We start from the raw sequence: 26355 nt of genomic DNA, 5'->3' as shown, positions 1-26355 counted from the left end.
ACACGGTCACTGGAGGCTGACTCTACAACTGTTGAGTTTTCCATGGAAACGAAGGTGAAGTGCTGCCATCTGTTAGCGTCTGGCGGTTCTATATTACAGCAGCCTTTGGCATTTCAGATATAAATTACTCCATGCACTTAACTCATTTTTGAGTGAAACGCTAGATAGTAGCCTCCGGTTCCTACCCACTCATATATATAGATGATGATTTATGTCCAGTTTGACATACTTTTCTTTGAGGCATGTTCTGACCATATCATAGACACCTCTGCAGGAGAAAATATTTATGTGATATTGAGTACTTTGTAACACTTTGTATTGTTTGAAAATGAGAATTTAAATCTCTTTAAGAAAACACTAAAACTATATTCTCAGATATCAATGTGGGTTATTTATACAATACCAATATTAGTTTGTTATTACAAGACAATAAGGTAAGAATCTTTTTTTTTGTTCATTTATTATTATTATGTGTATTGTCACACAGGAATAAGCAGCAACAATGAATCCATTGATAAGTAAATGTAATTAACTTTAACATACAACAAACACCACAGTCATGTATTGTGTGTGGATCAAAAATGAGATAAAGAGTAAAAGACGGCGTGTGACGACTTTTATTACAAAACAGCAGGCGAAACATGAAAAAGCTTTCATTAGAAATAATCGACTTGCTCAGCAACACTAGCATAATAACTATGCACCTGCAGAGCGAATACATTTACGTCTTCAAGGTTGGACTCTGCTTTGGATCTGTCAGGTTTGGAGGTTGATGGTTCTCTTTTCAAGCTGTATCGTCTCCAGTGTCGTATAGCTTTAGCTACAGCAGCGTTGTAGCGCTTCAACTAGCGATGCTAAAATTGCCTTTTACGTTACATTGAGCGCAAGATCTACAAAAGGACGTCATCGATTGAAAATATTAACACATGTGCTGCAATAAGTAGGCGTTTGCTGTTTGCTAATACTTTGTAATACATTTAAATAGTCAAACGTTAAAAGCAAAATAAGGGTTTTAAAAAAACACTGTGGGGTCTTGTCAAGTTAGCTGAGCAGCGAAGAGCATTCACAGTTTACACAACATTTAGTGCTTGAGTTTACTGCACACGCGCACGTGAGCATCTGACCAGCAGCGTGCATGTAAAACACAACACAAATATAAAAAAACTCATCCCTGATGAATAAATAACATGAAAAACATCTCAGTAACACCGAGGAACAAAACAAATCCTTCTTTGTTTTAATCCGAGCCAATTACTTATGTTCAGCAGCAGCACATCTGCAGATGTGACATGTAGGTACGAACATGTTTCAAGTGTTGAACCAGACTGTACTGAGCCTTTAGGCGCCACTTCATGTTGTCCGCCAGAGCCTTAAATATACAGTTAATCATAATAAACAAATAAAGTGCACCAGACTCTGAACACATCTACTGCTGACCCAGGAGTAGAAACACTCTCTGTTTCTAGAGCAAAGAGATAATGTGGTTTTGTCACCCCTGAGCCAGGGAGCCCAAATAATCGTTTTTTTTTATTTAAAATGTATTTTGATTAGGTTCTTAAACTTAAAGCAAACACACATATTTATATTACTTAATTATCTTTGTAGTCAATCAGTAAAAAAATGAAACTAAAGCAGATTTAATCCACTAAGGCTGTTCAATGACAGCAAAGAGTCTAGTTCTACTGGTTCCGTGTGACACCGTGCTCTCTTCAGTTATCAGATCAACTGAATTTAGATTAAACATGAAAGATTCCGTTTGTATTTAGCTTTTCAACTTCACGGACAAAAGAAGAGTGCAAGAACTGCTCTGGGGAACAAGGTTAATGACGAAGATAATCTTTCCAATCATTGGAGGATCAGCCAGTGGACCGTAGGATAATAACAGAAATGGATTCAGTGGCTCTTGTGTCGTCTCCTATGTTCTGCGATGACTCACTCGGTGAATTGATGTTAGACTTCATCAGCTCGCCAGCATCTCAACATACTCAGTTCCTGCAACAAAAAACAAATTATATATATATATTAATATATACCATTTGCATATAATTGATTATATTTTTCGAAGCATCTTCGCACATTAAGCTACTTTAAAATATTAAAGAAAAAGTAATCTAATCAAGCTCATATTTATCAAGTATTTGGAATACTGACACATGTTCTTATGCATCTAAGAACCTCATTGTTGTCATTCTTGGCTAACTCAATGTGTCAAAATCTCCCTAACTTGGTCTCCACATGAGCAATATTATGAGCTTTATTATCTGTTGGCTCCATTACTCTCCGCCACATGCAGCTCTTAATCAAGTAACTGCTTTAAAATGACTTATTTTCTCTAGGAACCCACAACCTACCCTGAGCTCATTATTCCCATTTCCCAGACAACAACTCATCCCCAGCCGACACACTTATCAAAACACTGTTACGTCACTTCTGTGTGTACTTGGCTCTCAGCTGGAGTTTCCTTTTGTCTGAGCTTTGATCATGTTTTTCCAGAGAAAATCAAAAGGCCAGACACCATTGGAAGACCCTGACTCACTTCTGATGATCCCTCATGTCTCACGAAGACCATCTACTTCCTCTCCAACTGTGTTCACCACGTCCCTCACCACCTCCCACTCTTTGACAACCACCACCCGCTGCTTTAAGAAACATCTTAAGACGTTTCTATTTGTTCAGGCTTTTCCTTGATTTTCTGGAACTCCTGTGCTGTTTTCAGTATTATCTTGATCTTTAAAGTATATACTTTTTTGAGTATTGTTTTGATTGTTAAAGCGCTTTGTGAACCTGGTCTGGAAAAGCGCTATATACCGTAAATTCCGGACTACAGAGCGCACCCGATTAAAAGCCGCATGCTCAAATTTTAGAAAGAAAATCAATTTTGTAATTATACAAGCCGCACCGGATTTTAAGCCGCAGGTTTAAACAGCCAAAAAAATGAACTACCGGTAATTCACGTCCATTTCTTACACTTAAATAAATAAAGCACTGTGTTATTCTTCTTAAGCATTGTTCAGATATTTACAGTCAGAGGAACCAGCGACAAAAGCACGAGGCAGGTGGACAAATTATTTCTTCATCACGCCGGCAACACGGATGAGTAGTTTGCTTTTTTCCACCTGATAACGCAGTGATTGCGTGGATAAACGCGACTTCACGGCGGGCCGTCCTGCGTCTCTGCGTCCTCACTTAACGCAGCCTTTTTTCTGGACAATAATGGACTTCAACATTGGACACTGATCGCGGGGATTTGACTGTGGGGTGTCGTGGGTGTTCGTTGTTTTGTTCATGTTTGATTGATCCTCCTTTAAGGAGCGCTTTTTGTTAAATGTTATTAAGTAAATATATTTTGATTAACTTCTATAACGGCTTCATGTGTGGTCAGAGTTGTTATAATTAATGCTGTCACTCTGGAGCGTCACCAAGTCCGCACCAGAGCTCCGCCCCATGAAGAATGTGTGTGTGACGATCTCTCGAGGAGTTATGTGAGAAGGTCCGTTACAAAACGTCAGAGGTACTTCATCTATATTTATGATTTCATCTGGCCCGATGGAATTCTCCGCTATCTTTGTTTGAGTGAATGTGCGGAATGAAGTAAGTTTCTCCTCGTAGTCGGGAGGGAGCTGCTGACACAAAGTTACTCATTCATTCTATTGGTCTACTGTTGCTGAGCAAAATGTTTTTCCCACCACGAAAAAAAAATGAATAAGCCGCACCGTAGTATAAACCGCAGTGTTTAAAGTGTAGGAAAAAAGTAGCGGCTTGTAGTCCGGAATTTACGGTAAATAAATATTACTTACTTACTTACTTACTATAAGTGAAATCATCGGTTTTGTCCCCACATACTTCTCTAAAAAGCTGAGTCATCCTTTCATGATTCATACAGGGGCTTTTCAATGTCTGTGATTAAATTGATTGCAATCTTCTAGTTTCAAGCTCTTCTCTGATTGATTCCCATTTTGAAAAAGTCAGACGTCTGTGGAGGTGGAGAACTCGGAGTCCAAGTTATCCGTGGCCACAAACACACGTGAATAAATATGAACCTATGAAAAAAGCCTTGGTTCAGATGAATCCGAAAATCTGTTTAGCAAACTTGAGTTTACAAATGTGTTAGAGCGAAGAAGTCTCCAAGGTTCTTCATTCACCATACCCTCCTCAAGACATTTCTCCAGCTGAGCTTACTTGACACCAAACGTGTCTTGGATTGATCATTTGCATTGGCTGAAGTTGGAGCACATATGGGCAGACGTGGCTTCGTGCCATGAAAGAAAAGCCACAATAACATCACATTTTTACGTCAAGCAAAGGTTGCAGGTTGACATGTAGTGATGGTTGATGAGGCAGCTGGTGTTTGATCATGATACAGTTTACCCTCAGTGAAAATGATGCTAGGTTTTCGTTAAATTAGTAGATCAGAGCCAAAGATTATAAAGTAGATGGTGACATCTTACAAACTTTTAAAACTAAGACACTGTATCAGCTGATGCAGTATCATGAGGCCTCATCAACCCATCACTATTGACACTATTGACACTATTGACACTATTGACACCAATGCTCTAGACCAGAGGTCGCCAACCTTTGAGAGCCATTTAGAATTATAATCTCAGAGCATCAAACTTTGATTGAAGGATAAATGGAGGGTAACACAGCTTAGGTTACTTATCAGAAACACGTGTTTTTCTCTTAAAATCTACTATACAAAAAGTGTTTTATTTATACAAATCAAAACAATATAGGCAGCTTTGGTGCTTGATTCTGTTTTTTCTGTTGCTTATTTTGTGTGTTACCCTGTTTAATTATTTTATTCTGTTTTATCATCTGTTGTCTACCAAACGGCCAATATTCTGATTATGATATTTAGGGAAGGTCTGCTTAAATGTTCCCCAAATAATTATGATAAGTTTTTTGTCTTTAATCCGACACATTTCACGTAAAAAGAAAATAGATACGTCCCTCAAAATAAATAAATCAGTTAATTTGACGAAGGAGCTAACTGAACGTATAAACAATCAACTACTAATTCAAAAAGTTAATATGATTAACAAAACTCTAACTTTTTTTATAAATTGTGAAAATAGGTTCATTGAAAAAGAAAAAAGCTTTTAAAAAAAAACAACTGGATTTTTCTTCTTCCTAAAACAATGTTAGCTAAAATGAGACAAAGAATAACAACAGTAACTAGATTTCACTGCTGTAAATAAAGTTTTATTTTAACCGCACAATGGTACCGTAATGGCAGTTATATGAGGGCAACTTTCTCTGCTTAAAAATGTCTAGATAGGATGAAAAATTTAAATGATATATCAGTAAGTCAAATCCCCAAAACCAACAGAGATTCCTCTTTTCTCAGTTTCAAAACTTTTTTTGTGTCACCTCATCTGGAACAACATGAGTAGAAGCCTCAACTGGAAACGGATATGTTTTGAACTCGCGGAGCAGCTGCGTCCTCTTCACAGCTGAACTCACCTGTTGCAGTGCGGCCCGTAGGTGTCCAGCATTAGCGCGCTCGCCTGCTCCAGGTTCCCTCTGCAGCGTTGAAGAATCTCCTCGCACTCTGACCTGGATCGTAGACCCAGACGGAACAACTGCTCCACCTGCGGCACAGGAGGTCGAGGGAGATATCGCCAGTTAAATCTTGGAGTCAAAGCCGGATGGGAAGGAACTCTCTCTATCTCGACTGTAACGAGTCAGATGAAATCACTTAAGTCGGGAATGTGATTACAATTTGGAAAGCTACTTTTCTGGGAAGATGTGAGCAAGACAACATAAGTAAACAGCAGGTGGTCACCTGGAGTTTAAGCTTTAGTCGACCTGACGGTTGTTCGCTGAGAACACAGGTTCTTTGTATTTAAGGCCAGCATTTCGTGGCTTTTGGGTTCAGGATTTGATGATTAAAACAGACAATTCACTGTTGAATGATCTTCCAGAGACACAGAGCAGAGATGTTTCACCTCCAGAGAAAATCTATCTTATCTCGAGTGTTTTAGACACTTATTTCAGGCTTCAAACTACGCAGAGTCTGAAAAAAATGTTCCGACTCATTGTCTATATTTTGCTGGCAGGTTAGAAAGCTGTAAACACGGCGGTGCTGAGGAGTTTTAAATTGTTGTATAAATTGTACTTGGGTACAAAACCTTAAGCCAGTGGTGAGCAGCTAACATGTCTGGCTTGATATCTTCTAAGAACCAGAGCTCTGCCTCTGGACTCAGAGGATGGGGATGATTTAGTTGATGTCTGTTGTAAAGATGGTATATTGGGAATGATGTTGGTGTCCTACACAAACTTTTTGTTGCAAAAGAAACCCCCAGCAGGTACCTGTCCCACTGTCAGACACTATTCTGTGATATGACTAAAGATGTCTCTACCTTTAAATGATTAATGGCCGGAGTGACGCTCCAGTTGTGATTCTGCAGAGCAGCTCGACACTCCTCCAGTGTGACCCCTTGCACAGCTCCCTGGACCTGTTAGCAAGATTTTCTAAGGATACATTCATCGTTGTGTTACTGAAAATAAACTAAATGAGTGACTAGATAAAGGACACAAGATAATCTCGTCTGTGAAGAACAAATCCATCAACATGATCCGAGGTGTGCAGATAACAAGACCTCAAAAGTATTCTGACCTTTCAATATCCTTTGCCCCTTCTAAAAACATTCCCCACAAATCTGGCCACACACCTTAAAAATATGCTTCAACCAATATTTTGTCCTAATACCTGTTTAGACATTTGCCTACTAGTCCACCTCCCTCCTTCCACACATGAGCAGGTATTTTAATTCAAAAGTCCACAATGCTTTGTTCCGAATATTCCCTGAAATCAATCCTTTCAAGTTAACGTAACCCTTGTGTTATCTCAGGGTCAAGGTGACACAAAGGCCCCAAAACAAATGTGTTTGAGGCATCCCTTGTGTTTTTTCTGGGTCCAGGTGAACTTCGGGTCACATTGACCCAGAGCTAACACAAGGCTGAAGGACATACACACATCTTTCTAGGGACTGTCTGGGTCTGTGTGACAGTGGTTCTCCCAATAACTTTCTTGGCGCAGTTTCAGTGTATCTGCCAATCAAATAAGGTCTGAATCAGCTGATCTGTTGTGTCTGCTCCCTCAAGGTGTTGTGATGTTTCTTACCACATTTTTGCTGATGACATCCAGCTCTACTGCTCTTTTGATCCAACTGAGCCCCAGAGGCTGAACAGCTTAGTCAATTGTTTGCTAGAAATCAAACAATGGCTGAGTGAAAACACTTTGCAGCTAAATGTGGACAAAACTGAAACTCTGGTGATTGCTCCTGGTGACTTAAGTCTGTTTGTTAAACTGAGCCTGAGAAACCTGGGTGTTGTATTTAATAAAGACATGTCTCTAGTTCAACACTGCAGAAAACTGACCAGAAACTGTTTCTTTCAACTGAGAAAAATCTCTAAATTTAGGAAAATGCTGTCACAATATGATCTGGAGCTTATAATCCATGCGTTCCTGTCTTCTCGTTTAGACTATTGTAACAGTTTATTTTGGTGTCTAAACAAGAAGGAGCTGTCTCGTCTGAAGTTAATACAAAACTCTGCAGCTAGTATTCTGAGTCGCTCTAGTAGTCACATTTCCCCGATCCTTAAAACTCTGCATTGGCTGATTTTAACCATCAGGAAGCTGACCATGTATTCATGGTTAAAATCAGTGATCCAGCCTTTCACCCCAGTTCGGGCTCTGAGGTCTGTGGATCAGAATCTTCTGATGGTTCCTCGCACACGGTTCAGGACCAGAGGAGAGAAATCCTTCCAGACTGTTGCTCCTAAGCTTTGGAACGATCTTCCTCTCTCTCTGTGTTTGATGGAGAAATTTGTTGGCATTTTTAACTGTGTATTGTTTTTGATTGTTAAAGCGCTTTGTGACCCTGGTTAGAAAGGGGGTTTACTTACTATTTCATTATCGGTCCAACATACTTATTAATGTAAAACAATGCTAAATAAAATCAAGTTAATGCAATAATCAGATCAGTTCTAGAATATGTCTAGAAATGGTCATTGAAAGATTGTCATGAAACATTCACATGTACTCAGTTTGAACCTCATGGACAGTGACATTATCAATGATTTAGCGTCATGTGATACATTTAATATTTCATGTCTCCCTGGGTATAGAGAAGTCACAGGATTGAATATTAAAAAGGTTTCATTAGACATGTCCTCTGTGATTAATGGCAGTGCCAACACTTAATGTATCACTTAAAATCTCCGCCACGCCTCAAGTTCAACTTATGATTCAATGCAGTTAAACAAAAAAGAAACATTTTATTCACCAGCGGAAAGTAGACTACTGCTAAAACGCTGGCCTATTATTTCAAGTTGCACGATCAAAATCACTGGATAGTTCAGGGAACCTTCTGAGCAGAGGGGTTTTGAACGACTGAACTCAAAATGCAGCTTTCCAACTACGTTCTCAGGAACATCCACCTTTGATCGGAGCGTTATGTCATGTTGATGTGCTTCATGGTGAGTAAGTAAGTAAGTCATTTGTATTTATATATTGCTTTTCCAGACCAGGGTCACAAAGCGCTTAAACAATTAAAACAATACTCAATAAAATATTTACTTAAAAGGTCAAGATAACATCAAGAAACAACACAGGAGTCTCAGAAAATCAAGGAAAAGCCTGAACAAATAAAAAAGTCTTAAGATGTTTTGGAGCCAGTAGACTCCATCAGGCGCAAAGAGAGAGGAAGATAAATACAAAGCTTAGGAGCAACAGCCTCGAAGGAGTGATGGTTCTCACCATAGCGATATTGGAATAAGAATGTTGGGAATTGAGATAATGGGAATTTACCAAATATGGACTCAGTCCTACAGTATCACGCTGCTTCACACATTAATCATTCAGGACATTCAAAGAGTAAACTGATATTGAGGTAAAAGTACCATTTTCCAGTTGAAGTTATAAATAAATCCATCAATAATTGTAACCATTTGTCGTACCTGTGTGACGCTCTGCTCCTGTTGCATACTGTAAGACGCCCCTCGACTGTTGTTGTTGTTGCTGGAGGAGTTTGGTTTGTGAATCATGGGCTTGACCGTCGCCATGTTGGCTGTCCCATATCTGCGGGAGGATGTCAACAAAAACATGATTTACAATCATTGAGATCATGATAAAAGCAGATTGACTCCATAAACCAGTTAGCGTTACACTGTTTCTTCGTTGAGTTAATGGCTACCATAAAGACTCGCACCTATATTGAGATTTTGATCTTAACAAAAAGCGACTTTAAACTATGATCCAGCTTTCAGAACAATGAAGGAATTCCTGCACGTCATGTGACAGCTGGATGTGAGAACAAGGACTATTCTCAACCGTACATTTATCATTTCGCTGCAGACAGTTCCGATGAATCCCCGTCTACGGGACTTTATCTACCTGAAAGTTTACTACAAATGTGAGTACACATTAGATAGATAAAACAATTGGGTGGTTACTCAACTGAATAGTTTTTCTATGTTTTGGTTTCCTTTTCCTCAATCTGTAAACCAATATACTGTGTATGTTTTGAGCATTTGGTCATGCTGGGGAGAGATTTATATGTTACTTTTTAGTGCAGGAAAATGTAAATTCTCCACTTCCTTAACAGTTTATTAGAAAACATTTATTGAAAAAGTATATATAAAATGAGATGCTATTCAATAAGTAATAATTGATATAAAGCCATGGTATAATTATACTGGATCTTTTAAATAATGTCTTATTTTTATGAATAATATTTTAGTTATTCTTGTCAATGATAATAAGGTTGCTCTCTTTTTCTGGGTTCCCGCCACTCACAGAAGCAATGGAATGGAACGTGGCCATGGAGAGATTTAGTTAAAGTAACATTTTCAACCCATTAAATCAAAGCAAAACATACATTTTCCCTCAGACAATTTTTAACACTCACACCTTTCAAGAAAAGCTGGTCTCTCTGGCAGCGGCGTCGGCGCTGAGCTCTGAGGGCTGTCAATCATCGATGACAGTCCACACCCCTCCCGGTAAGGAAGGGGTCCCAGTAATGAAGCGGAGGAGTAATTGGCACCGGAGGAGTATGAGGAGCCGGGAGCTGTGAGATTGGAAGGGTAAGACGTGACCTTGAGCGAGGAGGTGGAATGTGAGGAGGCGGTGGACAGTAGAGGTCCCAGCAGCCCCGAGGCTCGCCGTGGAGACACGGAGATTGGGGGGGGAGGCAAGGCGGCGGGCGAGGAGGACAGCGGCGGGACCAGAGGAAGGGGCGAGGAGGACCTGGAGCCCGGCTGGGAGAGAGCGTGGTCTCTCGGCGGGATCTGAGGAGGCGTGTCCTCGAGGTCGAGGGAGATGGAGCTCTTACGCCCGGTCGGTTGTGGGGGTCGGGAGGTCAGGGCGAACTTCGAGGGTCTCATCGGCGGAACGGGACTGCGAGGGGGGAGGACGGGTCGGTCGTCGAACAGCGAGCTGAAGGAGATGGAGGAGGTGGACGGCGAGGGCGGAGGCAAATAGATCTGCCGGTGAGGAGCCACCGGAGCCAGGGACAGAGGGAGCGGCGAGGAGGGGAGCGAGCGTCCCGTCGCCATCGGAACCTGCAGCTTCACCATCACCTGCGTAAACAACACAATCACCACAAGAGTTCCATGCGGTGGCGTCTGTGACTCATCTCACCTCCCGCTGTAGCTCCTGGAAGAGATCGGCAGACTGTGACTCGCTTCTTCCAGACAGAGGGGCTGCAGTCGTGACCAGCGGCTCCTCATTTACAGCCTTGTTGATGGATCGCACCTCCTGGTCCTCGGACTGGTCCTCGTGCTCGGCGGCAACTGCATCGTAGGACGGTTGTGGAAGAGGCCAGTCCAGGATGGAAGGCGTGTCCTGTAGGGAAGAGGATGAAAGAAGTTATTTAAAATAATTGAAAGGCATCTCAGAAGTTCAAGAAATCAATTCCCAGAATGTATCCGCCTGATAGCAAAACACACATGTTCGGTAAAGAGAATGAAATCAGAGCTGTATTGTGTATTTTATTTTTATATCCCAGGTATATTGAACTGTTTCACAAAGGATTCTTGCTCATTGCAGAGATGCCTGTTTCAGAAGTGTGTTGACGGTTTCCTACAGTTTTGACTCAACAACAGCTCAATATACAGTCATTGTTATCAACACAATTGAAGACAAGAAAACTGAAACATAATTTAATGGTGGAAGTAATTGGATGGATTTTCAAATTAAAATAGCAATTGGGACTTTTAAAAAACTATTTGCATTTGGTTCAAGAAGCTTAACAATATCTGTGCACGGCATTTGTCACGTGGACCGACATGTGACGTCCTGAAAAGGCCGCCTTTCCACAGGCCCTCGAAAACCCTGAACAACAGTTGCTTAGGCAACCATATATGCACCTTCCACGGGAAAACTGCAATTAAAAACATATTTCTGTACACCTGTCAATAACACAGATAAGGAACACATAATGAACAAATGGTTATCTAATCTTGTGAAGGTTGTTAGGTTTGTGTGCTCGATGTCAAAATATGCAATCATTCCATTTTAATGAGATTTTCTTCTTCTTCTTCTTCTGTCTAAAAAATTCGTTTTGTGCCTGGTGAGACGAATAATGACCTTTACAACCCATTAAAATGAAGGTTGATGACGCCGCAGATAAAACAAGGAGCTTGTTCATTTATTTTCACAGTTGAGCTGCTGCTGCTCCACATTATGAAGAACTGCAAGCATTCCACCTGTGAGGAGGCCCCGGGGCAGACCCAGGACTGTTTTGTGGGAACACAACAGAAAAAAAGCTGGAGGTTTCTTGGCAGAGTAAAGCCTTGGATGAGCAGCTGAAGATAGATTGACTAGAGAAAATGCAGTTGCCTACATAGTTGAGTAACTTTGTAAACTCACCTTCAGCGTGTCCTCGTCCGACTGCTTGGTCTCGGTCAGAGGTGACGGTGTGGTGGAGCTGAAGCTGTCGTCTGTGAAGTCGATGAGCGACACTTCACTTCTGGCCGGCCGCACACTGGAGCCCTCCCACGGTCGCAGCTTCAGGCCCAGGTTCACTCCGAGTCTCTTCCTGCCCGACGAAGCTCCACTGTCGTCCTCGTCGTCGTAGTCGGTCATCACAGAGTCGTAAAAGGGCTCTGGCGTAAAGAGAGATGAAGCAATAAGTTGCATATCTCAAGGTCTAGATTCAAGATGGAGGAAGGACTCACTCTTAAGGAGGACAGCAGGCTGTGGCGGTCGAGGAGGAGGTTGCTCTGAGGGGTGAAGCGTGCTGATAAGTCATCCCACCAAAGAAACTTCACTGCATGTGAGACACTCACTTTTGGCACGATTGGGAAGTTTGCTCGGCCTCGCCGTGTAAGGAGTCGATCCAAGAAGGTCTGGTGGATCCATGGGATTCCCCAAATACAGACTGAAGTGTGAGAACAAATAAATATTGAATGATGTTTTTACAGAAGGCAGTTTTTTTTTGACTTTGCAGGAAGCGACTGTGGTTTACTGCTGCCCTCATGTGGAGAGTGGCGGAACTGACAAATATAGAAGAGCATTGTGGTGAAAAAAAGAATGTCCTCAACGCGATAATACTATTCAAATCAAAGAAGACAGGGGAAACAGTAGTAACACTACATATAAAGTGTACAGACAAGTTATATAGATCGAAAACCAGTTATTTGTTCATCTTTGAGAAAATATAAATGGCCTTTTAAGTAAGTAAGTAAGTAAGTAAGGTAAGGTAAGGTTAGGTAAAACTTTATTGATCCCTCAGAAGGTCTCCTTGGGGAAATTGTGTCTTTCCAATAGCAACAGCAAATACAGCAATTTTTCATAAAAAATAAATCAAAATAAAATAAGAACAAGAACAAAGAGAAATAAAGAGAAGATGATACAATCTAAGTCTAAAGATAAAGATAAATAACATAGATCAAAGAAAAATAACAAAGACAAAGGATACAAAGACTAACATAGAACAGAACATCATGATACCTTCACTCCACTCCTGCCCCCGAACTCAGAATTGTACAATTTAATAGCCCGAGGAATGAATGAGTCCTTGAAGTAATTTATATTTATAGACGAGTTTATAATTGAGCTCTTCTCAGAAAGTTGCATGAAGATTTCACGCAACTTTAGTGTTTATTTTTTAGTAGGCGACCGGTCTCAACTTGGCTTCCAGTAAACGGAGAGTATTTTGGCAGAAATACTATTTATTCATCTTCCCAACGATTAAACATGGCAGACAATTCTGAGTTCGGGGACAGGAGTGGAGTGAAAGTATCAGGATGTTCTGTTCTATGTTAGTCTTTGTATCCTTTGTCTTTGTTATTTTTCTTTCATCTATGTTCTTTATCTTTAGACTTAGATTGTATCATCTTGTTCTTTCTCTTTATGTTCTTGTTCTTATTTTATTTTGATTTATTTTTTTATTTTTCATGAAAAATTGCTGTATTTTCTGTGACTATTGGAAAAAAACAATTTAGTTAGATCAATAAAGTTTTACCTTACCTTACCTTACCTTACACCAGCTGTCTGCTGCCCTCTACTGGACTGAAATGGGAACAGCTTGGGAGTGCAACTTCAAACACACCTGTCGATGCGATCGGCGTGTCCCCAGCTCTGATGGGGATCCGTGTCGCCGTGTCCGGTGTGTATGAACGAGTGCTTGAGCGGCCGGCTGATGTCTTGCGCGGACAGACCTGCGACGGACGTGACCACATGTCGAGGAAACTGACCGACTCGAAGCGTCCGTCTGTTTTGGCCTCGCCACCAGTAGTGCTCCGCCCTGAGGAGGCACACGACAAGAGAGACAATATTAAAATATATTATTTATTCTACATTATTATTATTTAAATATAAGATATATTCTACAATATACCTTATATTGACATCATTTGGACCAAAATGCAGGTTAAATGTTCATGATCAAGCGTATAACTCCCTCAAGTAAATAAGCAGAACTGAAAGAAGAAGTGAAAACTGACCTTCCATCAATAATAGTGATGACATCGTTCATCTGGATTGGAAGTTTGTCCTCGTCTTCGAAGTCCTGCAGAGCTCTCATGTCTGTCGGCATCATCTGCAACACATTTGTTTTGTATTGGAATTCTTGGTTTTTTAAACTGTGTTTTTCTCATTTTCTTGTCTCTTTGCTTTGTTATCAAGTTGTAACCGGTTCTCTACCTCCAGCAGAAAGTCCCTGAGGGCCACAAAAGTGGGTCGGTCGTCAGGTTTGGGGCTCCAGCACTGCAGCATTACATTGTAGATGTCCTGAGGACAGTCGTCAGGTTTGACCAGCCTCTCGGCCTCCACGTCCACCTTGTGGAGGATCTGAAATGTCCATCAAACACACAATTGCTCATCGCTGCAAGTACGGTCAAACAAACAGGAGTTTTCGGGGTCACCTGGCTGCCGTTCATGCCCGGCCATGGCTCCTGTCCGTGGGTGAACATCTCCCACAGGGTGACCCCGAACATCCAGGTGTCTGAGGCGTGAGAGAAGCTTCTGGACTTGAGGGACTCGGGCGCACACCTGCAGGGGGAAGAGGGACACAGAAGCTTCAAACTGGACCGTTTTTTTTTTTTTTAAATCCTCCAGGATTGAAAGACATCTACACAAAATACACACTTACTCACATCAGATTACATTTTTAAAAAAGTGGATCAATTTACTTTCACCGCCATAAAAGGTTATTTATTCCTCAACTTGTTTTCCTGTCATAGACAAGATTGTCTGAAACTAGATTATTATCTTAAAGATCATCAATCTCAAAAGTCAAGTCAACACCTCTAAGGGACTTATTGTATAAACAAAGCGTGGCGTGATTACAACTGCAAAAACCCAAAGACCCATTAAAAAATGTGTAAGTTAAAATCTTTAATAAACACTTCACGTCATCTTTCACTCACCAAGGAAAGGGGATCTTGTGTCCTTCCTCCATAATGTACTGATCGGTGTGTGTCGGCAGCGCCCTCATCAGGCCAAAGTCTCCGATCTTCACAGTCTCATTGGTGGACAGCAGAACATTCCGGGCAGCCAGGTCTCTGTGGAGGAAGCGCCGCTGCTCCAGGTAGGCCATGCCGCACGCCACCTGCTCACACATACACAGGAAACGCTTTTGAATGAAACAAAAAATGCAGCCGAGGTTTTTTTTTTACATTTTTGAAGGTCGTATTGCCTTATTCAGTGTTAAAACATCAAATTCATCAATCTAAAGTAATCTCTTTGATGAGGGCAAACATGATGAGACAGATTAAGAAAAAACTAAGAATACAGGGTGAGCAGACACCTTGGTCTTATACTGCTTGTTTACACAATTATACAATAATAATCTCAGCTTTGATAATCACCTGAAGTTCAGAGAATCCTTCTCTGTTCACTAAGTTTTCATTAGTTTTATATATATATATATATATATATACATATATATATATATAGGTGTTTCTGATTGGTTTTCAGTGGAGCAGATGTTTATTTTGTCTATTTATTGGCTGTTATATTATGTATTTGATTTGATTACGTAACAGATGTGTGTTCATTAACTCTAATGAGACGAAAATCTGATCATGACTTTTTATATTTCTTTTTAATTTCATATTTAATGTGTCTTTAAACAGTACCTAAAGTGTACTGCAGAGATCCGGTTCCCTCTCAATTCATTAAACATTTTTTTTACAGAGAATATCATTCATTAGTTTTCAGCATAGATCATAATAATAGAGTATAAAAATAATGAGAGTCAGAGCAAATAAAAATTCTGCGCGGCACTTGAAAATACTATTCAACTTGACTGAAACAGATGTAAATATAGTCTTGCCTTTTGAGTGTATGCAAGTGTTCCTTAACCACCATGTACGACGTTACAATAGTAGTATTGAAGACGAAGTCAGACATTGCTGCTTCAGAGTCAGTCAGATTCTCTGCAAGATTATTATCTATATAAGGGTCATAACAGCAACGATGCAAATCACTCTAATATTCACCGGTTCGTCATCCTTAACCTATACAAGTAAAAAATAAACACTTCATCAGATCTTATTTCTCAGTATTTATCTACTATGCAAGTCAAAGAACTAAGCTGAAAAGTGATCCCTCCGAAAATAAAAACACACTTTAAGAGCTTTTCTGTGCAATGATACATTTTTTTCATTCATTTATTTATTGATCAATTTCTTATTAGTTTCTTTATTTCTTGTGTTTGACGCTGTGCTCATGTGTTGTTGTTAACTTCCCTGTTGTGATTTGATGTTATTGTGTATAGCTGTTTGTTGTGATTTGCTCCATGACTTTGGCGACTCTGACCTGAACGGCGTAGTTGCAGAGCGAGAAGATGAGGATGTGACCCTGTCTCTTCCTCAGACGGTCCAGCAGAGACCCCAGAGGGGCGAGCTCGGTCACCTGGAAGGACACGACGGCGCGTGAGCTGGTGTTTGCGACGATCACACGGTGGAGCCGCTCACCATCTTCATGGGCTGCGTCAGAACGATGCCGTAGAGTCGGATCAGGTTCTGGTGGCTGAGCGAGTGCATGGCGTTCACCTCCCTGATGAAGTCGTCCAGGCCCTCCGAGTCCAGCACGCCGGCCTTCAGGCACTTCACGGCCACCGACAACTGGAGTTCAGACAAAAATAAATCGTTGAACTTTCCTTTTGAAAACCAGGTTTCATTTTGATTCAATGGCTGGAAAATTGTTAAAGGGCAACTAATGTCTTATATTAGTCATGCATCAAGGTTTGTCACATAGCGTCATCAATCCCTGAAGTCTCCACCTCCAAGTGACACGTTGTATAAACAAAGCGGGGCGTGATTAGAGCTGGCTGGAGGAGGAGTGAAGACCATTATTATGTCACATTCAGCTTCACTCTCGTAACCTCTCGTTCGACAAGAGTGCTAATGAAATGAGTCAAAGACCATTTAGGGACTCCGCTCTCGTAACCTCTCGTTCGCCAGGATTTCAGACGAAGGAAAATACCTACGTCATACAACGAGTCCCTTGGAAGTGGCGACTTCCTGGATTGAAAACGTGCCAAGATGAACCTCGATGTTTAACAAAATTACAGCAGAGTCGGTGTGGTATTGTTAAATAAGATTTCATCTCCAAATAAACCAGATGTTTTCAGTGGGCGGGGCTTAAGCACATTTGTTAATATCTTAATATCAAAAGAGAGTTTTGTACTAACAGAAACATACTGAAGAGTACAATAGAGGTCCAAGATCAATTTAAGAGACACTAAAATAAACACATTAATTGTCCTTTAATTTAAATAATTTGAATTTGCAAATGTCCGAAAATGGTTTCTTTTCAACACAACTTTACAATTTATTTGAACAGCTAACATAGCAAAGGAAGCAGGTAACGTTTCTGCACTCTGCACTCGCTCTCACCACTCTGCCATTTGGCCCGGTCCACTCTCCCCTCCGAACCACTCCAAACGTTCCGTCGCCAAGACGCTCAAACAGCTGCAGCTCCGTCTCTCGGATCAGGCACGTGAGGGAGGGGCTGGACTCGGCGCTCTGTGCTTCTGCGCCGGCTGGACCCCCCGGAGGGAGGGGCTGCTGAGGGTCGGAGTCGGGGCGCTTGACGGGGAACACCTACAGCCACAGAGAGGTCCAGAATAGTCAAGCGGACATTCGACAGACAGTTAAAAGTTAATGTTGGGTAGCTTCACCTTGCTCATCCAGGACTTGCGTTTGTAAAGCGCTCGTCGCCTTTTCACTGCTTCCCACAGCCTCCTCTGGCCTGAACACACAAATAATTCACCAGGATTATACTTTTGAAATGTAATGACATCATAAATGTCATGCTTACTATGTCCCAGAACATGTTTTAATAAGGTTAAGCCTATAGATAACCTTTGATCTGCAAAAATATGATGAAATATAAATACTTATTTCACTTTTTCAGTTTGTTCCTAATGTGGTTTATTGGGGAAATAAATGATATGATTATCAAAAATATAAAAAAGTTAATCTTTCAATTCAATTTTGATGTGCAAATAAATAAAAATAAGGTCAAATAAAAGGATTAATAAAGTAACATGAGATTATTGACCCAATAAAGTGTAAATCATTTAAAATACATTAGAGTAAAAAGAAACAGTTTCAGGCAGTGTTTAGTTTGAATCTGTCGGCTGGATTGTTCACACCTGGGCGCCCCATGCCGATCTTCTCCAGGTCTTCATTCTTCACATAGTCAAAGTGGGAAAGTCGAGTGACATTGAGTTCGTCTCGTATTCGCAGGAAGTACTGCTGCAGCTGGACGTCCGTCAGCAGCTCCAGCAGCCACTCGGTCCCCTCCTCGCTCTGCATCTGAAACACACATAATAATAGTTTTTTTTAAAGCAACAATACATTGGGTCCACGTCTCTAAACGTACGCCTCAATACACCTCGACAATGTTTCTCCAGAGAAGGAGAAACATAACAATGATGCAAAAATGACAAATGTATTGACAAATAATATAATAAAAGTTGTCTGAAAAGACAATATTGTGACACTTTAGAATGGTTATATTTAGGTACACGCTGATTACAAAAGTATTTAGAAACACTTTTTTTCAATATATACACTATTAATTGTGATAAAAAAAGGAATAATTTGGAGAGAAACAATTATAATTGTTAACATAAAGAAGATTAGAAAGTATTTGTTGCATCAGTTTTTGCAATTATCTTTTTAAAAGTCTGTCGGTACTTCATAGAAAAACACCGTCTTTGACTCACTAATGTTTATCAGTTTGGTGGTCACATGACACTCATGGACTTCCCAGGTGAGCATCCAGAAAAAGCGTAATGTAGCGAAAAACATCTTGAAAAATAATAGCTTAGAGAGTTGTACTACATGATTAATAATGGTTCAAATTGTAAAAATCATAACAGAGAATATTATTTAATAACTCTTGTCAAATGTTATGTTGTTGTAACATTTTAATAAAAAAATACTAGATTAAGAAATGATTATGTTGCAACAAAATGAAAGCTGGTCTTTTTTTGGATCAGCTTGGACATTAGCTGAAGCTTGGACACTCATAGGGGCCCAAACATCTGAGCCACAACATCTTCAGCTCTGATTTAGATGAATCATTCATAAAAACTACCGTGTGAAAAAACCCCACAAAAGAAAAGGCAGACTTTACCATTTGCCCCCCGACACTTGCACTCATCTTCCTTCCATCTTCATCTCCCGCCTCCTCATCATCCTCTCCCCTCACGAAGGACAGTCTCTGGTACATGTAGCTCTCGCTCATCCTTGCAGCCGCTCCTCTCGTCCTCTTCTTTTTTTTTTGGCTCCTTCTGTCTAGCTGCTATTTAGAGGAGGCGTTAGCGCTGCCGTCATGGTATCCTGGCTTGCGATCCTCTCTCCGCTAATCTCTCCAGCTCCACGGCCAATCACCACCGATCTGCTTGCTCTTTCTTCTCCTCTTCCAGCTGTCAGTGAGCTTTTGTTTCGGGTCCTCAACATTCCTTCTGCTGACTCACGGCACATCCCTCACCTCTTCTCCGCATCCCTCCTCCGTTTCTTTACCTCCCCCCTCTGGCAGCGTCACAGAGCTCGTCGGCTGATGTTAAATAATGCAGGAGCTCTTGGCTGGCTGGGAAAAGGGAGGATGAAAGGGAGGGGGGGGGATCTACCAGGAGGAAAATGTGGAGACAAATAGGCTAGCAGATGGAGGAGAAACCAGGGACACCACGCCAGCTCCCAGCATGCATCTGACGGTGACATCTTCATTAAGGTGATCAAAGTGATTTTGTCTGAATGTGAGTCAGAATATCACTCTCATCGTTTACTGTCCAATGGATGCCATGTTTCGCACCAGCTTTACTGCACTGTCAGTGAAACTAGAGCCCGGTTGAGCGAAGAAGCCACTGAGAGATTTAAACCACAACAAATGGAGACGTTCCAGCCGCAATCTTTTGACCGACCAACTTCATTTTTAAATAATTGCTGAGCACTTACTCCATTCTCACTTGTTTGACATCAACAGGGGATCTGGTGTTTTAAATACAATACATAACGTCTGGAAAAAAAGTATCACCACTGAATTTTAATCCATTTTGGGAAAACGTTTTTGGTTCTTTCTGAATTGAATTAAAAAAAATAGAAACTTCTCAGGAGAACAAAAGGCACAAAGAGGGAAACGTATTATACTAAGCAGATAATGATTACAAATATATAATTAAAAAAAAGCTGTTTCAGGAAATTATATTTCTGCAACCAAGTTTTATAAATAATCAACTCTTTGGCCAACTGTAGTGTACTGCAACCTACTGTCTATTATGCTGACAGCCAACCATAATTAAAATGCTTCAAACTGGATTAAATGTTGAAAAAATGATATTACAACTTGGGTGTAAATGACACTTTAACTATGTACAATGGTTTGGACATTATTGCTACAGTGTGGTGAATATGTGTGACCTACATGAGCATATGTAAGATTGAGAGCGCCACACTTCCTATACAGGAGCGATAAATTTAGCTCACATCTGGAGGCGTGTTGTGTTTCCTTGCTCATACGCTCGCTCTGAGATGAAGACTCAATAACAGCCTCTCTCTGGTGATGCATCTAAGCATCTGATCACCTCCATGTGTCTTTCATCTCCCGATCTGATGCTTCAGCCATTTTACCCTCGGAATGGTCTTAAAATAATAATAATAATAATAGTAATAATAATCTCTATTTATATAGCACCTTTCTAGACCAGGGTCACAAAGCGCTTTGACAGCCATTCACACATACTGATGGGAGTAGGCTGCACCACATGGCGCCGAATCTGCCCTCAACCTCAAACATAGAGAAAAAAATGTATTTTCTTTATCGCAATAATTTGTCTATACCAGAGACACGCAAATTCATTCACTTACACACGTGTATATATATTCTAGGGATGTAAGAAACTTTACCATTGAAATAACATTTTATTTAAATTCAAAGGTTGTTTATGGTTTATATTTAAATAGTGTGTGTAAAAACGACAATAATTCAATGTTTTATTTTACAATTAACACTTGAATATTCACGGCGTTTCATTATTTGTGTGGTGCAATTAAACCTCTGGCCACTAGCTGGCAATGTTCATAATTTCTTGCGTGCTAAAGTAACAAAAACTGGCAAAATGGCAGCAATGAGTGAAAAAGAAATGATACACCAGAGTCCAGCAGATTTTAAAGCTGATGTTTGAACTCATTTTGGCTTTAAAACAAAGTTAAAAGTTAAAAGAATTAAACACTGACAGATATTGGATATTGCATGTTGCACAAGGTTGTTTGAGACTGTTAATGCACTTCATTGTTTATTGTTAAAATAAGTTTACATTTATGTTTATATTTTGACAAACACTTTCCTACAAACGCTTTCACGTTTGATCAGAAAAGGTATGTGTTTGTTTTTTTTGGTTGTATAGGCCAGAAAAAGTGTTGTTCCTTAAAAAGAAAGAATATATTGTGGTTTCAAAATTATCGCATTAAATCGCAATATATCGTATCGTCACACATGTATCGTGTTAAGTATCGCCAGACTCTTGCCAATACTCAGCTAAAACACACCTTTTTTAACCGGCTTGTTCACTGTAACTCTCGTCTCATAGCTTCCACGTTTTGTCGTTACCTTCAGAAAACTTTTTAAACTTAGAAATCCTACTGTTGTCTTTTTTGCTGTTGTTTTTGTGCATAAATTCTTGTGTGTTGCAGTGTAAAATAAACATCAATGTATGAATGAACTACAAGCTATTGTATGGAATTTATAATTATTTTTGGATATAAAGGAATGAATTCTTAAAAAAGAATTACATGTTGCAGTAGTTAATGCATACATGATGATGGAGGGATTATTTCCAGTTGGTGTTTAAAAAAAATCTATAGATATATACCTTTGTAACATTTATGTTGCAACAAAAATAACAGTAGGAATCTCTTTTAACCAGAGAAGGCGATCACAACAGAGGGCCAAGCGTGTAGATCAGCGGAAGAAAAGTTCAATATAAAGTAAATAAATAAATATTTAGAATATTACTTTTAAGGATGGCATTAAAAAGGAGGAGCTAGACCTTATGAATTACATTAATTGATCTATAGAAATCGTCCTGAATCATTACTTGACTAACGGGACCAACACTTGCAGGAGTTCCTCCCCTGGCATGAACTCAATAGAAGACCTGTTGATGGACTTCAGACAATAAACCTCAGAGATTTGGGATTCTGTGACGAGGAGTGGTCAAAAATCCCTCCTGACCTGTGAGTAAACCTGCTGACCAATCACAAGCGACGCCTCGTCTCCACTGTAGGGTAATCCTTTAAGCTTGTTTGGAAGCAGACGGAGTTAACTGCATCTTCTGTTCACGTTATTTCTGACTTCTCACCTGAGTGCTTTCAGTTCTCAGTTAGTAGGTAATATTCAATTAGAGGAGTTGTTAGCGGACAAATTTGGCCTGAACACATTCATTTTATCAGCTAAGTGTTGCTTACACAGTGGAAGTAATAATACCTTTGTCATTGACAACTAGGTAAAATATCGTACACATGGTACTTGGACTCACATTTGAAAATACTTGATGCATGTTATGATATTTTTGGGTTAATAATCAACATCTTTGGATGAGATCGATGAGTGTTGTTGATCGTAACTTGGGATAATTATTGATTTATAGCATCATAAACCAACATCAAATCTTTGAAAATGATAGGTATGAGTCATAGCTGAATTATGGACTGTAAATTTAATGTATTCATTCAAATGTTGTGAAATTGTATTATTTAAAATCTTAAACCTGAAATTCTGTTTTTTTGGGTGACAAACTGAAACTTAATTTGTTTTAAACAACCAATAGATATGGGAAATGATGTAATAAATAATTTTAAAGGTAAAAAAGATTAAAATATGGATTTTAAACATTAAAGAGTATGACTGAGATAACAAAGAATTACAAGACAAATGGAACGTTTTACTGATTCCACGCCTTTAATTTGCAAGCCAGAAGTTTATTTCTTCCTTCTGAACGTCATTTTGAGTATTAACCGTAAGGATTATCGATAACTTTCCAAAATTAAACTCGATCACGCGTTGTTGACTCCGTACGAGTAGTGCTGCTTTAATAAAAGCAGGGACGTGTGGTCAGGGAAGGCAGTGCCTCACCTCTCAATGCGAACTCCATCACAAACCGAGTTGATACATGCAAATGACGCGCGCCGGTTGCCGTATCTCTGAATGTCGTCAATATAATGATGCAGTTACATTTATTTGCCTTGATTTTCCACAGTCTGGCTGATGTCTTTAACCATTAAAGTTTAAAGTTTGTAAGGGTCTTATTTTGTTTCGCTGATCGGAAATACAACCTCAGTGGAAAGACAAAATTGGAGGCACACATTACTGTGCCTCATCAAACTACGTCACATCTCCATTGAGGCGGAGAGACTTTTAAAACTAAGGGAAATAACGTGGACTTTAACAACAAAGTAAAGAAGGATTGTGTGACGAAGGAAAGGCGCATGTGGTTTAACTACAGATACAATTAAGACCAGAAACGGTTTTAATCTCTTATTAAAAAAGAGATAAGAAAAATACAATTGAATATTTAAAAACTATATTTTGGCCTTAAATAAAACATTATTTATTTTTGTCACGGTTATATTGACCTATTTAATACTAAATATTTATATTTTCACCATATAAAAAATTTGTTCCGGTTTGCGTAAATCTAGCCAATCACGGAAGGCCTGATGCCATATTAACCAATCATAAGCAACAAAAGGCGGTTCTATCTGTAATTATAGCAACACTTGTCTAACGCCGTCGAGGCAGGATTCTTCACTCTTGAGCCAAACTTTAAATCTGGAGAGTTCTCGCTAAACTTTACGGTAAATTCCTCAACAACTTATTAATTAAATCGTATATTTTTCAAACTTCATATGTGTTTGAAGAATGCTGTAGAGAAATTAAATAACCAGAAGTCAATTGAATAAGCTACTCTTTCGTGTTTATTTACTTGTAAATATGACACTAAAGGAGTCAGTGCTTCACCAACCATGACCCTCACCGCACGTCACTGAATAAAAGACAGACCCGCCTTACGTCGCTTCTGATTGGTTGATATTGTGTGCTGACTTCCATGATTGGCCGGATATACACAAAAAGGATCAATATTTATTATCATTAAAAAAAATAATAATAAAGAGTGTTAAATGGGTAAATATAAGTGTGATAAATGTCAAGTTTGGCGTGACAATGTCTCTCAAATGTTTAAGCGGTTATTTGCGGTTTTAAAATAAAAGTTTTTGAAATAACCATTTTAGCTTGAAGAATTGCGGAATTCCACTAAACAGATGCAAGTAATTGAGGCATTAAACGGGTTCAAACCCAGCAAATAAGGAGCCATTTTTCTTTAAATAGCGACTCACCCTGCTTGAGTGTCCAGAGGGGTCAGAGCTGAGGTCACGGGGATCACCTGAGTCTGGATGACGACATCTGGAAGAAAGATTTACTGACTCAGTCACAGAAGATACATTTAATGGAGCAACGTAATATATGTTACAATGTAAAAAGATTTGAATAAGTTTTAATACATTTTTATTTTCCGATTTAATGGTATGACTTTATATATTACTATTGCATATTATAAGTATAAAATTGTTAATAACAAAGCAAGCAAACTGCATTTTTTCTTCTGAGCGATATGATTTTTGAATGTGGGTTCCTACTGGGAACTCCGGTTTACTCCCACGGAAGAGAAATATCCAGGGCTTGATCTAAATTGTCCTGTGACCGTGGATGCCTTGTTTGACCTGGCGACCTTCACACTGGCGACCTGTCTAGGGTGAACTCAAGTAGGCGGAATAGACTCAAGCCTTTTATGATCACATAGATAATACTCACATAGATCAACTGCTTCTTTTGAAGGTTTTAAATGATGACAGATAATAATCAAACAATTGGCTCTCTCTGTCTCTTCTCATAACTCTAATTCTCTCTTCATCCCCCTGTCTCTCTTCCCGGCGGAAAACTGTTCACACTGGGTCTGGTTCTGCTTGAGGTTTCTGCCTGTTAAAAAAACTAAACGTTTTACCCTCCACTGTCACTTATTGTCAACAGCTGCAACAATGTTTCTCTCATATAGTTTAATTTAAACTGCAACCAGTCTAGAGATAACTCTTGATTTGACGCAATAATATGGATTGATTTATGGATTTAAGACCTAGCTTCAAATATAAAGTAGCTAGCTTGTTAGCATCGCAAAGAGTATAAAGTGTTTATGAATAGCGTCAGATAGGTGATGCGTTGGTGATTTGATCCGTCTTGCCTATTACATAATTACTAAAAAAATAAAAATAAAAAGATATATAATAGATTTTCAGGGAACTGTTGACAATGGGACAACAATGTAATCTAACTGGTGGTGCTGTGAAGGATTCATCACTCTTTGATGGGAGAAATAAACAGCATAATGTAGTGTGTCATTTATAGAACTCTGCTGCCACCTGCAGTTCTACTGACGTCATTGATACAAACATTTCAAATGCTTAAAATAAAAAAATCAACCAAACTTCACAAATAATAATAAATACATTTAGGTAAATAAAAACATGTCAGAATCTTATAATAATAATTCCTTGAGTGCAGGAGTATTATAGTGGAAGTCACGTTTCAACATTTATGAACAACATCATGTCTCTTGAGTGAAGACATGTGATGCACTGTTCACTCGCTCCCTGTCTCCCCGGCTAGATGGGACAGACACCAGGATGAGAAGTCAACGATGAATGTTTACAATAGCAACATTGTACCGTTAGCTCATTTATAAACTATCCCTCCTGAGATTAATACATTCACGGAGAGCCAATTATGAAGACTGATAATAAGTATAAATAACTTTAACTCGCAGACTAAGACCGATGCTTGTTGGTAATAAACGAGTAATAAACTAGTAATAAATACGCGCAACACGAAGTGGATTCACGAGCCGAACACGAAGACCATCACTGACCTGAGAGCAGCAGCAGCGGTCCCCGGGGAGAGACGCTCTCCTCCCGGCTCTCTGGGCTGCAGCAGTCCGGCTCCGGTGCAGCTACGTCGCGGGAGACTTGACGGAATGTAGCGGATCCTTCATCGGCTCAGAAGAATGTAGCGGATCCGTCATCCGTTCAGACGCTTCTTCTTCTTCGCCGCTGATTCCGGGACTGTCCTCCGTGCGCCTGACGGCAATTAATGACGTCACAGAGCGTCGACTCGAGACGGTGGAACGCGACCGCGTAAATTAAAGCACGTTTCAAAATAAAAGCTCTTTCTTCAACGTGACCATTTCTTATTTTTTTTTACAGAATATTTACAATCGCTAGTCAATATTACATCAAATCACCCGTTGGCTTACTCTTAAAATGTAATTACTCAACCTT

The 26355-nt window shown here is 39.8% G+C and overlaps 1 protein-coding gene across 7 annotated transcripts; it reads right to left on the bottom strand.

Annotated features, from left to right (window-relative positions):
• Positions 1–614: 614 nt before the first annotated feature.
• Positions 615–26120, bottom strand: tnk2a (tyrosine kinase, non-receptor, 2a). 7 transcript variants are annotated; one of them, XM_087789436.1, is made up of 22 exons: positions 25947–26120; positions 24364–24430; positions 19106–19270; positions 18117–18279; positions 17640–17710; positions 17356–17562; positions 16432–16581; positions 16274–16369; positions 14881–15062; positions 14377–14503; positions 14156–14302; positions 13957–14051; positions 13563–13757; positions 12298–12389; positions 12187–12231; positions 11879–12114; positions 10649–10852; positions 9920–10587; positions 8968–9088; positions 6366–6461; positions 5467–5594; positions 615–1992 (listed from the first exon to the last, which is right to left on the bottom strand). In XM_087789436.1, exons 3-22 carry the CDS (start codon positions 19214–19216, stop codon positions 1986–1988), a joined length of 3141 nt encoding a protein of 1046 aa, XP_087645562.1. In that variant the 5' UTR covers positions 19217–19270; positions 24364–24430; positions 25947–26120; the 3' UTR covers positions 615–1985. The 7 variants fall into 7 exon arrangements, with proteins under 7 accessions (XP_087645562.1, XP_087645564.1, XP_087645561.1 ...); XM_087789438.1 differs by lacking the exon at positions 19106–19270 and having other exon boundaries at positions 25947–26119; XM_087789435.1 differs by lacking the exons at positions 24364–24430; positions 25947–26120 and having other exon boundaries at positions 19106–20387.
• Positions 26121–26355: the final 235 nt, after the last annotated feature.

Source organism: Callionymus lyra, chromosome 4 (genome assembly GCF_982586985.1).
Source record: "Callionymus lyra chromosome 4, fCalLyr1.hap1.1, whole genome shotgun sequence".
Lineage (NCBI taxonomy): Eukaryota > Metazoa > Chordata > Actinopteri > Syngnathiformes > Callionymidae > Callionymus > Callionymus lyra.
The sequence above is the reverse complement of the archived record's forward strand: the minus strand, read 5'-3'. Positions and strand labels throughout refer to the sequence as shown.

Coding starts and splice junctions, on each gene's coding strand:
- tnk2a (XM_087789436.1), bottom strand. CDS start 19,216: ATGAGCGAGAGCTACATGTACCAGAGACTGTCCTTCGTGAGGGGAGAG. Junction 17,563..17,639: donor GCAAGTCCTGGATGAGCAAG/GTGAAGCTACCC, acceptor CTGTGGCTGTAG/GTGTTCCCCGTCAAGCGCCC. Junction 16,370..16,431: donor TGACGCAGCCCATGAAGATG/GTGAGCGGCTCC, acceptor GTGTCCTTCCAG/GTGACCGAGCTCGCCCCTCT.